The 15,032-nt window shown below is 39.0% G+C and overlaps 1 protein-coding gene across 1 annotated transcript in view; it reads left to right on the top strand.

The window, feature by feature from the left end:
* Positions 1–4,312: 4,312 nt before the first annotated feature.
* Positions 4,313–15,032, top strand: part of INPP5F (inositol polyphosphate-5-phosphatase F) — a 105,970-nt gene continuing 95,250 nt past the window's right edge. The window contains exon 1 of the mRNA XM_044665631.1: positions 4,313–4,409. Coding sequence (XP_044521566.1) covers positions 4,313–4,409 — 97 coding nt within the window. The remainder of the gene's footprint in view (positions 4,410–15,032) is intronic.

Consider the following 15,032-nt stretch of genomic DNA (forward strand, 5'->3'; position numbering starts at 1 on the left):
CTATCTGCAAATATGTGTCTGCTATCCTCTTTACTGATGTTGAGGCAATAAAATTATCAAACACTTCCAAGAAAATTGGCATAGGTTTGGAGGTATCAAGCTGGATGAGGTAGAGAAACATTATGATTTAGCACACCTTTGGGCTATCCTAGGCCCCTTTGGCCATTTCATAAAATCTATACATAAATACAAAGGGAACCAATTATATTGAAAAAAGTTATAGAAATACTTGAACTTTTAAAAAAGTTCACAGATCCCATGTTAAGAACCTCTTGTTTAATGGGGGGGGGGGAGGGGAGGAGATGAACTCTCAGGAAAAAGAAAACCAGGAGACCTGAGATTTGAAAACTGTGAAACCAAGTCACATAACTTGTATGGGTCTATTTCCTTAATATAAAATGCAGTGTTGCATTGTCCCTCCCTCTCTCCCTTCCTTCTTTCCTTTGTTCCTTCATTTCTCTCTCTCTCTCTCTCTCTCTCTCTCTCTCTCTCTCTCTCTCTCTCTCTCTCTCTCTCTCTCTCTCTCTCTCTTTCTCCCTTACCCTTCCCTTCCATCTTAGAATCAATATTTTGTATTGGTTCCAAAGAAGAGTGGTGAGGGCTAGGCAATGGGGCTTAAGTGACTTGCCCAGGGTCACATAGCTATAGCTAGAAAGTGTATGAGACCAGATTTGAACGGAGGACCTCCCATCTCTAGGCCTGACTCCCTTATCTACTCTAATCCACCTAGCTTCCTGCATTGTCTTTTTCAGCACCAACATTCTCTTATTTTAAACCACTGTTGCTCAGTCATGTTCAACTCTTCATGACCTCATTTAGAGTCTTCTTAGCAGATACTAGAGTGATTTGCCAGTTCCTGCTCCACATGATTTAAGGGAGGGATTTTACCCCTTCCCATAAAGGTATGGGGGGTATCTAGAGGATAAAGTGGATAGAGCACCAGGCCTGGAATCAGGAAGACCTGAGTTCAAAACTAGCCTCAGATACTTACTGCCTATATGACCTTGGGCAATTTAGCCCTGTTGGCCTCAGTTTCCTCATCTGTAAAATGAGGTGGAGTAGCTACTTCCCAGGTCTGAGATGCTGGTCCTGCTGTCAAAGTGTGTGTTGCCTTCTGGAGGAGATAAAAATTGCCAGAAACAATTTGAGAATACTTAAGATCTTAGACAAGTTGAGAGTACTGCTTTTAGACTTTCTCAACTGTATATGGGTAGATTAAGCATGTTGTCTATCCTCTGTTTAGCACTTACTGTTGTGGGGGGCTTGAGGTGAGCCCCTGGGGTTCTGGAAGGGTACCCTTTACAAGAATGAAAGATTCCAAAACTTAGCCTAAAAATAAAAGAGAGATTTATTAGTTTAGAAGGTAATGTTGAATCTGGCCAGGAGGACCACATGGGTGGAAGCCTGTTTGCCTCCTAGGTGGAGCAGCATAGATGGAAAGCCGTTCCCAGATGACATCAATTCTGGGGGTTTTATACTCTATCCAACAGTGAAGACATGACTCTAGAGTTGTAAGCACTGAAGCAAGGAGTGGGGGGAAGTTTGCCTGAAGGCGTAGGGGGTACTAGCCCTCATAGTTTGGAGGACAGATGGATGTCTGAGATACAACTTAATGATATATCAAGGCATAACCTGGAGGTGTATCTGTCCATCTCTAGTCTAAAGGACCATTCCCAAGAGGATAATCCTCTCTCAGTCAGAGGTTTTGGGTTAGGAGTCTTGAGGATGTAAGGGAGCAAAGGAATTTCCCTGCTAATAGTTAGCCTGAAATGTTTCTATAGCTTTGGGGGTAAATGCCCATGCCATTATTACTTTTCCTTCTCACAGTGAAGAATTGATAGATTGTGTGCAAAAGGTTGTATGGTAAGATTGCTTAGGCAAGGGCTGAGATTGAATCAGTAGCAAGGGTTAAGAGCCAAATCATAGCTTGTTTAGATTTGGGAAGGATCTTTGAATTTATTTTATAGGTGAAGATATTGAGAAGAAGTTACTTGACCAGAATCACCAAATCAGGACTGGAACCCAAGTCTCATTCCCATTCCAGATATTTTCTATTACATATTCTCATGCAGAATATATTGCGACAAGTGAAACACTTCTAGGTTCCTTTAAAACAACAACAACAACAACAACAACAACAACAACAACCCTTACCTTCAGTCTTAGAATCAATACTGTGTATTGGTTCCAAGGCAGAAGAGGGGTAAGACTTAATGGGGTTAAGTAATATGCCCAGAGTCAACACAGCTAAAACAAATTTGAATCCAGGACCCCCCGACTCTACGCCTGGCTCTCAATCCACTGAGCCACTTAGCTGCTCCCGCTACTAGGGAACACAAAAGAATCAGAGAGTGTAGGCTCTTTTAGGACTTTACAGTTAAGCTGTAGGAGAGAAAAAATCTGGCAAAGGAAGTCCTCGAGAACAATTTTTAAACTGGTAAGTGAATTCAAAAAGGACATAGGAAGCTCCCGTTCCCTGAATATCCATATGAAACGCAGGAATGTGGCTAAACAAGCGACACAAAGATGCTGTTTCCAGGATTTAGTTTTGCTTTTGACCCTTTCCTCAATCCTTTCAACTACCCCAGACCGCAGAAGGGATTTGGAAGTGAGAGAACTGGAGAACCCCAAAGTTTATCCTAGAGATGTTCTGTTGCTATGGGGCAATAGGGCTTTACATGCATGATGATGAGATCTAGTAAAGCCTTCAGGGAAGGCACAGGAAATACTTACAGAGAGCTAAGATGAAGTTTATCCACTGGGACCCAGGCCTAAGGGCATTCGTTAGCCGGGAAGTAATAACTCCAAATCTTAATGAGCTTGGTGCCTGGGGCAAAAAAAAAAAAAAAAAAAAAAAAATCAGCAAGCGATCGAAGACCTTTCAGCGTAGAATCCAGAAAAGGGACCCGCCACTCTCTAAAGAAGTAAAAAAGCCGAAAAGGGTCTTTTCTAAGATTGTTGCTGGGCTTGCAGCTGAAGCTTTTCTCAAAAAGCTAGAAAAAGAAAAGCCTTTGGCTTTTGAACTAAAAGAGCATGGCAGAGCCCACTCTTTTTATTAAGCACCAAGAACTTTAGCTGAAGCCAGAAGCTAAAATGAACCCAGTGGCAAGCTATGACCAGCAGAGCACCTTTTTCGGGAGGCTGTAGGTGTATCGAAGAGTACCTGTCTAGGAGAACTCCACAGGGAATAGGTCCAGGGAGAGCTGGGCAATGACATCACCAGATGACGTCAGCAGCCCCTTGGCTTCCCAAGTGCGAGAGCTGTCTGGGGGCTAGGACCAGTGTCTCTAGTGTTCGTCCCGCAGCACTTGCCCATAGTGAAGTCAGTCCATGCTCAAAGTTCTAGCAGATAGTCGGCCAGTCAACAATCATTTATGAACCTCGTACTATGTGTCAGACACTGTGCTAAGCGCTAGAGATTTCTCTCCAATGTATCCTGTCTTCAGCTTGTTTGTACGAAGTTGCTTGCATGCTGTCTTCTCCATTAGGTTGTGAGCTCCTTGAAGGCAAGAACAGTCCTTGTTTTCTTTGTATTCCCAGCTCCTGGCACATAGTGTACCTTAATAAAATCACTCGTAGGTTAATGGAGTGAAGCAAGATGCTTATTGAATTAAAGAAGACAAGTGGATAATGACATGTGCCATTTGCACTCTTGCTTTGAAAGAGCAGGGTGAAAGGACTGCAAAGGGGCAGGTTCGGGGCGAGACCCCATTTGGGGAGTAGTCTTTTCCGTAAAATGATGCATCTGTTCCACTCAGGCCAGGAAACTCTTTTCCCTTTCCCCCTCCTCCGCTGGGTTTGGGGTTTGAGGGTTGTTGTTTGTTTTTTAGCAGATCTGCCTCCACTTCCCCTCTCTGGGGACACAGTTCTGGGGGATTAGGGAGGGCAGGCTGGGGACGACCGGAAGGGAGCCTTTGGTTTCTGTCCCCCGCAAGGGGGCAGTCCGCATAGGAGGGGCATGGGGAGGCTGCACTGGCCCCTGTTCCCCGCACGGGGGCGATGTGGGCCGCCATGGTCAGGATCACGTGAGGGCGGGGCGGGGCGGAGCAGAGCGGCGCTGAGGGCGGAGCCTCGGTGCCTGAGAAGCCGATCGAAAGCCGGAGCTGGGCGCAGATAGACAGATCCAGGCCGAAGCGACGGTGGCGCTGTTCGAGGCGTCGCTCTCTTGCGCTCTCCGCCCTCGGGCCTCGGCTCCGGCTCCGCGGCCGCCGTTCTGGCGGCTCCAGCTGAAGAGGACGCCCCGGCCGGGCCGGGGGTCCGCCGTGGGGCGGGCTCGCCACCGTGCTCTCCGCCCCTCGGGCCCGGGGCAGGCATGGAGCTCTTCCAAGCCAAGGATCACTACATCCTGCAGCAGGGCGAGCGCGCGCTGTGGTGCAGCCGGCGGGACGGGCGCCTGCAGCTGCGACCTGGTGAGCAGGGACCTCCGTCTGGGAGGGGCGGGCCGCCGGGCTGACCTTCCCCTGCTACCTCGGGGAGAGGAGGGCGGCAGCGGGGCGAGGCTTGCGCCCCCTGCCCGCTCCAGCCCTTTGCGAAGAACAGAGGGGAGGAGTGGTGGTCCCTTTCCCCCACCCAGCACTGGGCTGGGCAGGGGTTGGTTGCGGAGTGTGCTTAGGTGTGTGTGTGGGGGGGGAGGTCAGGAGACCGCAGCCTCCAGGATCCTGGCGGCATCGTGGGCCGGGCACTGCATCCCTTGACCCGAGGTGAAAGGTCATTGTCTATTAGATGACCAGGTCGCGATGGATGATCCAGAGTCAGGTTTGGGGGGTTTGGAGGAAGGATACTGTTTTTTTTTTTGGGAGGAAGGTCCTTGAAGTTACATTTTGCAAAAATAAAGGTTCAGTTTGGGAAAGGATGAAGATGGATAGAAGATATTTTTGTTCTTTTTTTAAAAACCCTGACCTGTTTGCTCCCTCCAAACCCGGTTCATTTCTTAAACTGAGACTTGGCATATTGTGCCCTTGAAAAGAGGGAAGTTCGTGTTCTGCCTCTTTAATGAATCAATTGGGCAGGTACCTAGCTTTCCTTTATAAATGAGGAAGGGGTTTATTAGCTTTCTCCCCTTCGAAACTAAATATTAAGATCGGAGATCTAGTTCATAGAGAACAGCAACAACAAACAAAAGCTCTATAGCAAAACAGGTTACCAGTCTCTCACAACAATTAAAATTCTTTATATACACCCACAAGAATCATATGGCGAACTGGAGATGAAAGATGGTATCTTTTAAGGATGGGCCTAATCCAGTATGTGTGACTTTTCTGGTTGGGAATCAATGTTTTAGTGAATAAAATAAAAAGGTTTTATGTTAACTTGGTGTGCTTGCTTTTAAAGGTGCCTTCTTTCCTGGAATCTTAGGCAAGTGGCCAGAACGAAAGGTCCAAATTTAGAAGTTCTGTCTTCCACTTATAATATCAGTGGAGAAATGATCATCTCTGTCCATCTGTCTATTCCTGGCAGTACTGGCAGGAAGTCACCCCTGCTGACATCAATTTTAGTTTCTCTTCTCCAACTTTAAAGGTGTGACTTTATTGTGATGACTGCTGTTTCCTCATGCTTTGCCACTTTAGTGTTTCAGTTTAAATGCCCCTTTTTCTTGTGTAGTGATTATAGTGAGCATCCCAATAGTTTAATTATAGCATTTTTATATGACTACATCTATTGCTGTTTTGGGGGGTCCACAAAATGTTATAAAATTGACCTTGTTTAGGAATCAGGCTTATTAAAAATATAGTAATTTTGTTTTATGTAAAAGATTCCTAAATTATTATTTTAGTTTTAATTTTGAGAAGGTTAAGATTTAAAAATAGCCTTTTGTTCCTATATTATTTGGTCAATATATTTATCTTTACCTTAACATTGCTTGAATTAAGTCTCACCCTAACAGTAAACCAAAATAATATAATTTTTTAAGAAATGGTCATCCATTAGTAATTTTTTCCTCCTATACTTTGAACCTCTAAATTCTTCAAAATAACTTTTTCCATAGTATAACTTTTCAATTTTCTAAGATTGGTACATAAGTCTTAAGTTACTAGCAAAGTACATATATGTATGTCCTGAAAATGTGATTTTAGTGCCAAATATTTTGACAAATATTTATCAAACATGCACTAAGTGCAAGGTACCATTTTATATACTAGAGAAACAAAGATAGAACACTGAGAAAGGTTCTACCCTCAGACTTTATATTGTACTTGGAAGATATATACTAAGACAAAGTAAAATATAGGGTTATGTGAGGGGGGAAAATTGTTAACTGGAGAAATGGGGGCAAAGCTTCTAAGAGGAGTTTATATTTAGAAGAAAGAGAAGAATTGAAAGGGCAAAATGAGGTGGGGAGTGCTTTTTTAGTTAGTCTTCAGTTCTTTAGTGGTGCATCTATTAGAATTTCAGGAAAGAAACTGAGGTGGCTATATAGACTTGGGAGTCATCTGCATAGAGATAATTTAGGCCCTGGGAGCTTTTTAGAATTGGAAGATGGCCCAAGACAGAGACTTGAGGAACTGCTGTGCTTAGAGAGCCGGATATAGGTGAAGTTCCTACAAAGGAAACTGAAAAGGAGTGATCAGATAGGAAGAGAAGCAGAAGAGAATAATGTTAATGAAGTGAAGAGAAAAGGAGTGTCTAGGTGGAAGAGATGGTCCTGCAGTTTTAAAACTTGCTGAGAGGTCAGGGAGGATGAAGAACTGAGAAAAAGCTGTTAAATTTAGCAGTTGAGAGATTATTCAAAGCCTCAAACTCAGGGACTTTGAGTGGAGTGAGGTTGAAAGCCAAAGTGCAATAAATGGAGAAGTGAGGAAATAGTGAGGACTAAGTGAATGTAGTCAATGAAGATTGTTCTAGGAGCCCAGCAAACATTCACAAAGCATTTATTAATCACTTAATATTATGTGCCAGGCATTGTGCTAGGCAGTACCATTACAAAAATGAAATATTCTCTAGCCTTAAAGAGCCTACAGTCTATTGGGGAAGATAGTAGGTAAATGTGTATGTGTCTGGAATAAATTCAAAATAATATGAGGTGGTTTATGGAGGGAGGGCAATGGCAGTTAAGGACTTTAGGAAAGGCTTTGTGTAAAAAGTAGGTGATTAAACTTAATCTTGAGAAAAGTAAAGAATTCTTAAGAGATGGAGATAAGGAGAGAGTATATTCCAGGATTTTGAGTCTAGCCTTCACAAAAGCCTGGAGACTAGAGATGTAAATGCCTGTTCAAAGAACAATGAGGAGGCTCCCTTAGCTGGATTGTTGAATGTGCAAAAAGGGAGAAGGTAGGTTGATTCCAGATTGCCAGGGGTTTTAACAAACAAAAAAAATTCACAAATATTAAGTGCTTCTTATGTGACTGGCTTTGTGCCATCCTGAAGAAGTTATATTTTATCCTAGGAGCAATAGGCAATTGTTGGAGGCTGAATATAGATACAGGCTTTCACTTAAAAGCAAAAAAAAATGAAATTCACTTTATAACTAAGTGTAGGATAGATTAGAGGGGGAGAGACTTGAGGTAGTGAAAAGAGAGGAGAGAAAATATTAATTTGAGAGTTTGATAGGTAAAAGGGTTTTTTAAAAATGTTTTTCTGAAGTCTCCTATATCTATAATGTTTTGTTTTATGCCTTTTTGATTTTGATAATGATGGGAACATCAAAGTTATTTTTGCTCAGGGAGTTTTGTATGACTTGACATATCCATGAGAGATACCTTGGAGAAGAAGCCTAAAGGTGGCATTCATAATCAACAAACACTTAATAGCGCAATCTTTTGTTTCCTGTGTTTTTCAGTCATTTGAATGTGCTATAGCATTTCATTAGTGAAAGATGTGATGTGATGTGCTATAGCATTTCATTAGTGAAAGCCTGTTTTCTTATGTTAACTGAGGATATTTTAAGTGCTATGAATGGATTATTTATTTTATTTTTGTTAATAATTAGACCTGGCTTCATTCATTGGTTTTGTAGCCTACTTTCTTTTAGGTATCTTGAGAACTCCAAACTTTTAACTACAGGATGGGCTTCCTTTGTATATACTTGGTTTAAAGTTTTATTTTTAAATGTTATTTCTACTTTCTTGTTTAGAACATCAGAAACTTTAATTTTAGAGTAACACTATGCTGATTCTTTACCTTGATGGAGAAAAGAGTGTATCAGAAATCTTTAGAAATCTTTTCCATTTTTCATACTTGGTTTTTAGTTACTCAAGATGCCATTGGGTCGATCTGGCTTATTTGGGATTCTCAACTTATTTCTATTTTTATTTAAATGTTCTATATTTCTTTCTATTTCTCACTGTTTTTGAAACAATATTGCTTGTGGTCTTTGCCCCTTTTCTTCCATGGCATTACAAGTTTTAAAATTTTGTCTTTGATTTTGTTTTTACATCACTTTCATTTCTCTATAAGATTTTTAAAATGATTTTTTTTTTAGTTCAAATAAGTGTTTTTGCCTGTCATATTTCTTTACTTGACAAGGAGATTAAATTTGCTGTGAAATAATTGATGACTGTTAAAGTTCCTTAGGAAATGGTGATAGTCTGTCTGTTTTCTTATATGATTCCATCTTAATGGCCTACTTCAGTAGGTCAGATGGTAGTTACTTCCAGTGCTAGTGTTTATTTTTGTCACAGAGGACAGTAAGGACAGAGTACAAATTAAGGTGGGATTGCTAATAGATTTTTAAAAGTTGCTTCAGATAGATCTAGTACAATATGTCACCTCAAAAGAGAATCATCAAGCATAGGGACACTCTAGAACCATTAAATATAACCCATTAATCACTCAGATATTCAATCTACTATCCACACAGGAAAAAAACAAGTGAGTTATGAATATCTATTCAGATTTATAATTTAATGGACAACCTATGGAGCTGACCTATCACAGGAAATATAGCTTAGATAGATCCTGTAGATAGAACTGGTCCTAAAATGAATAGGTGTAGTGTATGTTGGATTACATTACTTTTGTGGTCAGTTGTTCAGTGTTTTTATTGAACCCTGGCTTCTCCTTGAAGCAAAACAAAGATCCAACAAAAGTTGGACTTTAATTTTTCCCCAATGATGCTGCATATCTATAAATCATAGAATATGATAATCCTATGGAGATTTACATTTGTGTATCTCCTGATAGGCAGTGGAGAATCACAATGATACATATTAGTAGGCTGCAACACATTACTGACAGTTAGGAAAAGCAGTAAAAAAGCATTTCCTCAGTGATGTTCAACCAGAAAAGGAATTGGGTTTATATAGTGAGAACTAGGAATATCAAATGGAAAACCACTGACATCTGTGAAGAGTCACAAGATTTACAAGAAACTCCATAGCACATTTGTTGGTGATATGGACAGCTCTCTCCCTTGAGAAGGAATTGTGGGGTTGTGGTCTTGAGATATCAGCAGTGATGAGATTACAGATCTCTAGAAATCAGTTTTTCAAGTTAGGAATGAAAATCTTCAAGAAGTGCCATTCTGAAATTGTAACATAGATTTTCCAAAGTTATTTGGCAGTGGAAAGCATATCTCTAAGGTGGCAATTTTTTGAAGAATTGATGATATGCTTTGGAAAGGGGAGTTTTATGCCATTGAAATCACAAGTCTGAATCAAAAATTAATATGATTAACCTCTTCTGAAGTCTTCCTGACTCCAGGTCCAGCATTCTGTCGACTTTGCTACCTGGCTACCTCTTTGACATTTAAAGGCCTTTACAAAAAATAGGCTCCAATTTACCTGTACAGTTTTGTTTTATATTCATTCTCCAGTCCAGTCAAACTAATCTTACAGTCCCTTACTCAGGACATTCCATCTCCAGTTTTTGTGCTTTTGTCCAGGCTGCTTCCTTTCTCATGCCTGAAATGTAATCTCTCTCCTCGTTTCACCTCTTAGAATCTTTTGGTTTCCTTTTAGAGCTCAGCTCAAAACTCAGAACTCATTCCTGATTTCTCTCCTTTTCCCTCCATGCTACTGCTAGTGCTTCCCCCCAAAAAAGTAACTTTGCATTTATTTTATATGCATTTAAATGTATACACATCTCCCATAATACAGTGAAGCGACTATAGAACAAAGATTGTAATTTTTTTGTCTTTGTTATTCCCTAGTAGCTAGCAAAGGGTTCATAGTTGATGCTTAATAAATTCTTATTCTCAGGTCAAAGATGTTGGAGAATCATTGATCAGTCTAGTACTACCACTAATAATTGAATTTTTAGTTACTTGTACAGCAGGGCTTAATAAACAATAACAATGGACAGAAACTATTTTACTTGGTAAAACAAATTAAATCTTATAGGATATACTGGCTAGTCAATTATTTATTTATTTTAAGTTCTTACCTTCTGTCTTAAAATCAATACTAAGCATTGGTTCCAAGGCAGAACAGTAGCAGTAATGCTAGGCAATGAGTGTTAAGTGACTTGCCCAGGGTCAGACAGCTAGGATGTGTCTGAGACCAGATTTGAACCTAGGACCTCGTCTACAGGACTGGCTTTATATACTGAGCCACTTACCTACTCCAATTATTTCTTGTTAATAAGTGAAAATAGCATCTTTTTATGTTTGACTTGTGATATATATATATGTGTATATATGTGTGTATATATATATGTATATATATTTGTTTGTTTATTTAAACTATCAGTTGTGTCTTGCCCTAATTTTGGGTCAGACTTTGATTTTAGATCAACTTGGTATTCAATTCAAAAGGAAAACCTGGAGTTTTCTTATTCTGGGTAGGCTCCATTCATTACATGCATTTTTACATATGATTGCTTTTTTTGTACCTTCTATTTGGAATTAGAAATCCTGTGTAGTAAAGTAAACATGACTGAATAGAAGAACCTCTTGCCAGTTCAGTTAGTGATTGAGAATGTTGGCCTCTTCTGAATGTTGTTTTCCATTAGATCAATGGTTCTGTTGTTGCAAGGTTTCCTTATAGATTATAATCCATCCATATGTTATCATTCTGTGATTCATGTTGATGTCTTCCCATTAACCTTTCATAGAATATCTGCTGGAAGCATTCTCTAGTTCTCTTAACACTCTGGGTGTTGGTGCAGTACTTGGGCTGTCCACCTTGCTTCTATATGATTCTGATCATCTATTTCCAAGATGATTTTCTTATGCCATTTTTTTTTTTAGCAGTCACTAAATATTTTGCAGCTGCCTTGTGCACATTGTACATCCAGCTATCCATTGCTTTTGGAGTATCTGTAATTTTTATTTTTGGGAAATAGTTTAAATTTTTTTTAACCTAGATTAGTGATTTCATTTACTACTAAAGATTGGTATTTGCACTATCTTTGCAACTTAGTTTTAGAGAATCTCCTGGGCTCCTAAGAAATTTAGTCTAGGGCAAATCACTCCAGTATCTTTGCCAAGAAAACTGAAAGGGGACAAAGAGTCAAATACAACTGAAATGACTAAACAGCAGCAGTCAGCATGTGTAAGAGGCCTCATTTCAACTCAGATCTTTGATTCCAAAGCTAGCTAATTCTCTATCCACTATGCTACACTTATTAATCAGTGACTTAACACCAGTTAATTTCATCTTCACAACTTCTTAAAACTAAAAAAGGACAAGGCTGTGTGGAAAGATCTTTTATTTCTTCTGAAGGAACAGGATAATTTATAGTACTTGTACTAGAGGCGACCTTAGGGTCTTCTAATTACAACTCTTTTGTTATATTAAGGAGACAGAGGCTCAGAAAGCCAAAATATCTTCCTCAGTTCTTGTAGGACTTAAGTTGTTTTTCTAGCCAGATATGTTGAGACAGATAGAAAACTTAGGATCATATTCAGATGTTGCTGACTAATGTAAGCAATGAATTCTTTCTTCACAGTGTTCCATATTTGGTATAATTTAAGGTCTCCTATTACCTTCATATTTTCTTGTATTCAACTTGAAACCAACCTTCATTGGGAGAAGGAGGTCCCGCCTCTTGTACTTCCCTTTGCCAATAAAATCTCAGGCCCAATTTCTTCCCTTGTCCTATTAAGAATAGGACTTTTTTTTTTTGTTTGTTTGTTTTTTCCCTGAATAATATCCTAGAGGAACTTATTTGAGTGTCATTTAAATTTAAGTCCAGTTTTCCTATATGTGACATTATTCCCTTAATATGAGAATGCTTCTTGATGCTTGCTACTGATTCAAAGAATTCATGCATCTATCTTGTATTTTTTAACCTGTTTCTTAATATATGTTGTTTAGTTGTTTCAGTAGTGATTTATTGTGGCCCCATTTGAGATATTTTTGGCAAAGATGCTGGAATGGTTTGCTATTTCCTTCTCTAGTTCATTTTTATAGATGAAGAAACTGAGGCACAAACAGGGTTAAGGGACTTGTCTAGAGTCGTACAGCTAGTAAGTGTGTGAGATCAGATTTGAACTCAGGAAGAACTTCTTGATTCCAGGCCAAGTGTTCTTTCCACTGACACTTAGTTGCATTTTTAATATATAAGAAGATGTAAAAGTATTATATTAGTATTCTACCACCCCATCATATTGTTAATTTAAATTTTCTTTTACCAGTTTTTTTCTTGAAAACCTTCTCGTAGCTAGACTTTACATTTTTTAAATGTCTGCAGTTTATTTTCAAGGAAGTCACATGGTCATCAGAGGAAACTACAAGCTGGCATTGTAGAAAGAACACTGGACAATGATCATACTTGGGCTCTAAAACAAGTTCTGTCACCAGTTTGTGACTTTGGGTGAGCCACTGTTCTTTTGTAGATCTGTTGTTTTAGCCCAAACACATTTTTGGGAATACATGTGTAGTTGCAACCTTAATCAGGATAACCTTCAAAACCCTCTTACCACAAGACACTAAATGTTGCTGAATAAAAAGGAAGGAAAATGAAAAGGATCATGGCAAGATAAGTAGCTTAAAGGGGCTCACATACTTAGATTTCTGTCTTCCATAGATGCAGACCAGTGAAAAAAGTAGAAAAATATCCTGTTATTATTATGTTTTTTCTTTTCTCAGAACCCAAAGGCTTGTCAGGAAACTTTATTATATCTGGCCTACATCATAGAAATATATATTCAGATGTTGGACCTTAAAAGCTAAGCCCTTAATGCCTTTATTTTTTATATTAGGAAACTTGAGGCTAGGGGCCTGAGATCCCAGTTACTACGAGGCTAAGATTTAACAATATAAGGTTTTATTACTATTGCCAGGGGAGGGACTTGGTGACTCAAGTAAAAAGAGCACTCAACCTATGGAGTTAGGAAGACTCAAGTTCAAATCCTGCCTCAGAAATTTAACTAGCTGTGTGACCTTGGGCAAATGCCTTAACTCCTGCTTGCCTCTGTTTAATCATATCAAGATAATAATCTCCTAGAGTTATAGTGAGGATCAATTGAAATAATATTTCTAGAGTTTTGAGCACAATGCCTGGCATATGGTAGGCACTATATAAATGCTATTATTATTATTATTATTATTATTATTATTGACAGTAGTACCTTTGATAGGATTGCAGACCATAAGATCATAGACTTAGAAAGCTAGGAAGGACCTCAGAGGTCATTTAGTTTAACTCTTCATTCCTATAGATGAGGAAACTCAGATTTTTTTCAAATTACATTTTATTTAATTTTCCCCCAATTACATGTAAAAAACATTTTCCAAAATTTCTCAAGAATCTTGAATCTTGAATTCTCTCTTTCCTTCCTTCCCCACCACCTCCCAAACTATAATCTCCTTTTGAGCTGTTGTCTGCCTACCCCCCCTCCCAGACACACCCCAGTCTGTGACTAAGAGCTTCATGCTGTGCTTTAACTGTGCCCATCATCTGTTGCCTTGGTGGGCTCTGCCTTGGTATGCTGTGGTCCACCTCTGCCCAGTGCACTAGTTCTTTTGGCCAACCTTCTAAGCTAAGGCTGAAAAATTACTTCACTTTGTCTTTTTGTTACTCATCCAGAAAAATCATTTTGAGGTGTTATGGTTTTTCAGAGAGTAATTTGGTAAAAATCAGATGGGGCTGTGTACCTTCTCTACCATCTTGGCTCCACCCACCTGAAAACTTAGGTCTTGAGAGATGAGTTGGCTTATCCAAGGACATAGAAGTATTAGAAGCAGTCTTTGAACTTAGGATCTGACTCCAAGACTTCCCACTGTGCCACACTGTCTTTTATGATTTGGTCCAAGCTTTTTAGAAATCATTTAGTATCTAGTAAGTCCCAGAAATGATCTGTTGTTCCATTGCTAGGAATATATCTTAAGAATGTTATTAGAAGGGGGAAAATTGTACTTTCTGTACAATTTCTCCACCCTTAAACCAAAAAAAAAGAAAAGCAAAAAACATTCATAATTGCATTATTTTCTTTAAACCCTTACCTTCCGTCTTAGAATCAATACTGTGTATTGGTTCCAAGGCAGAAGAGTGATAATGGGAGTTTAAGTGACTTGCCAAGGGTCCGACAGCTAGGAAGTGTCTGAGATCAGATTTGGGCTCTCAATCCACTGAGCCACCTATCTGCCCCCTGCATTATTTTTAATAGTGAATGATAATCTATAAAATCTAACAATTGGTAAGTATCTGTATGTCTTGTATTTAGATAATATATTATAAATCTCATGTTCCATATGACATACAGAAAAATATAAAGAAATATGAAAGACTTATTCAGTGGTATAAAATGAAGTAAGCTGAATAACAAGATAAATATATATCAAGTACAGTCACATTAAAAATCTATCAAAAGCTTTAACAACTCAGATTCCTAAGGGGACAAAAAAAGAGATAAATTGTTTTTTGTTACTTTGTTAAAATCTTTTCTTAGGAAGGAGTGGAGAAAAATAATTTATAGTAAGTATCTCTGATAAAGGCCTTATTTCTCAAATATATTAGAGAACTGAATCAAATTTATAATAATATAGATCATTCTCCAATTGATAAGTGGTAAAAGGATATTAATAGGCAGTTTTCAGATGAAGAAAATCAAGGCTATATATAATCACATGAAAAGAATGCTTTAAATTGCTTGATTAGAGAAATGTAAATTAAAACAACTCTAAGAGGTACCACCTCACACATCTATCTGA

This window comes from Gracilinanus agilis, chromosome 2 (assembly GCF_016433145.1).
Source record: "Gracilinanus agilis isolate LMUSP501 chromosome 2, AgileGrace, whole genome shotgun sequence".
Lineage (NCBI taxonomy): Eukaryota > Metazoa > Chordata > Mammalia > Didelphimorphia > Didelphidae > Gracilinanus > Gracilinanus agilis.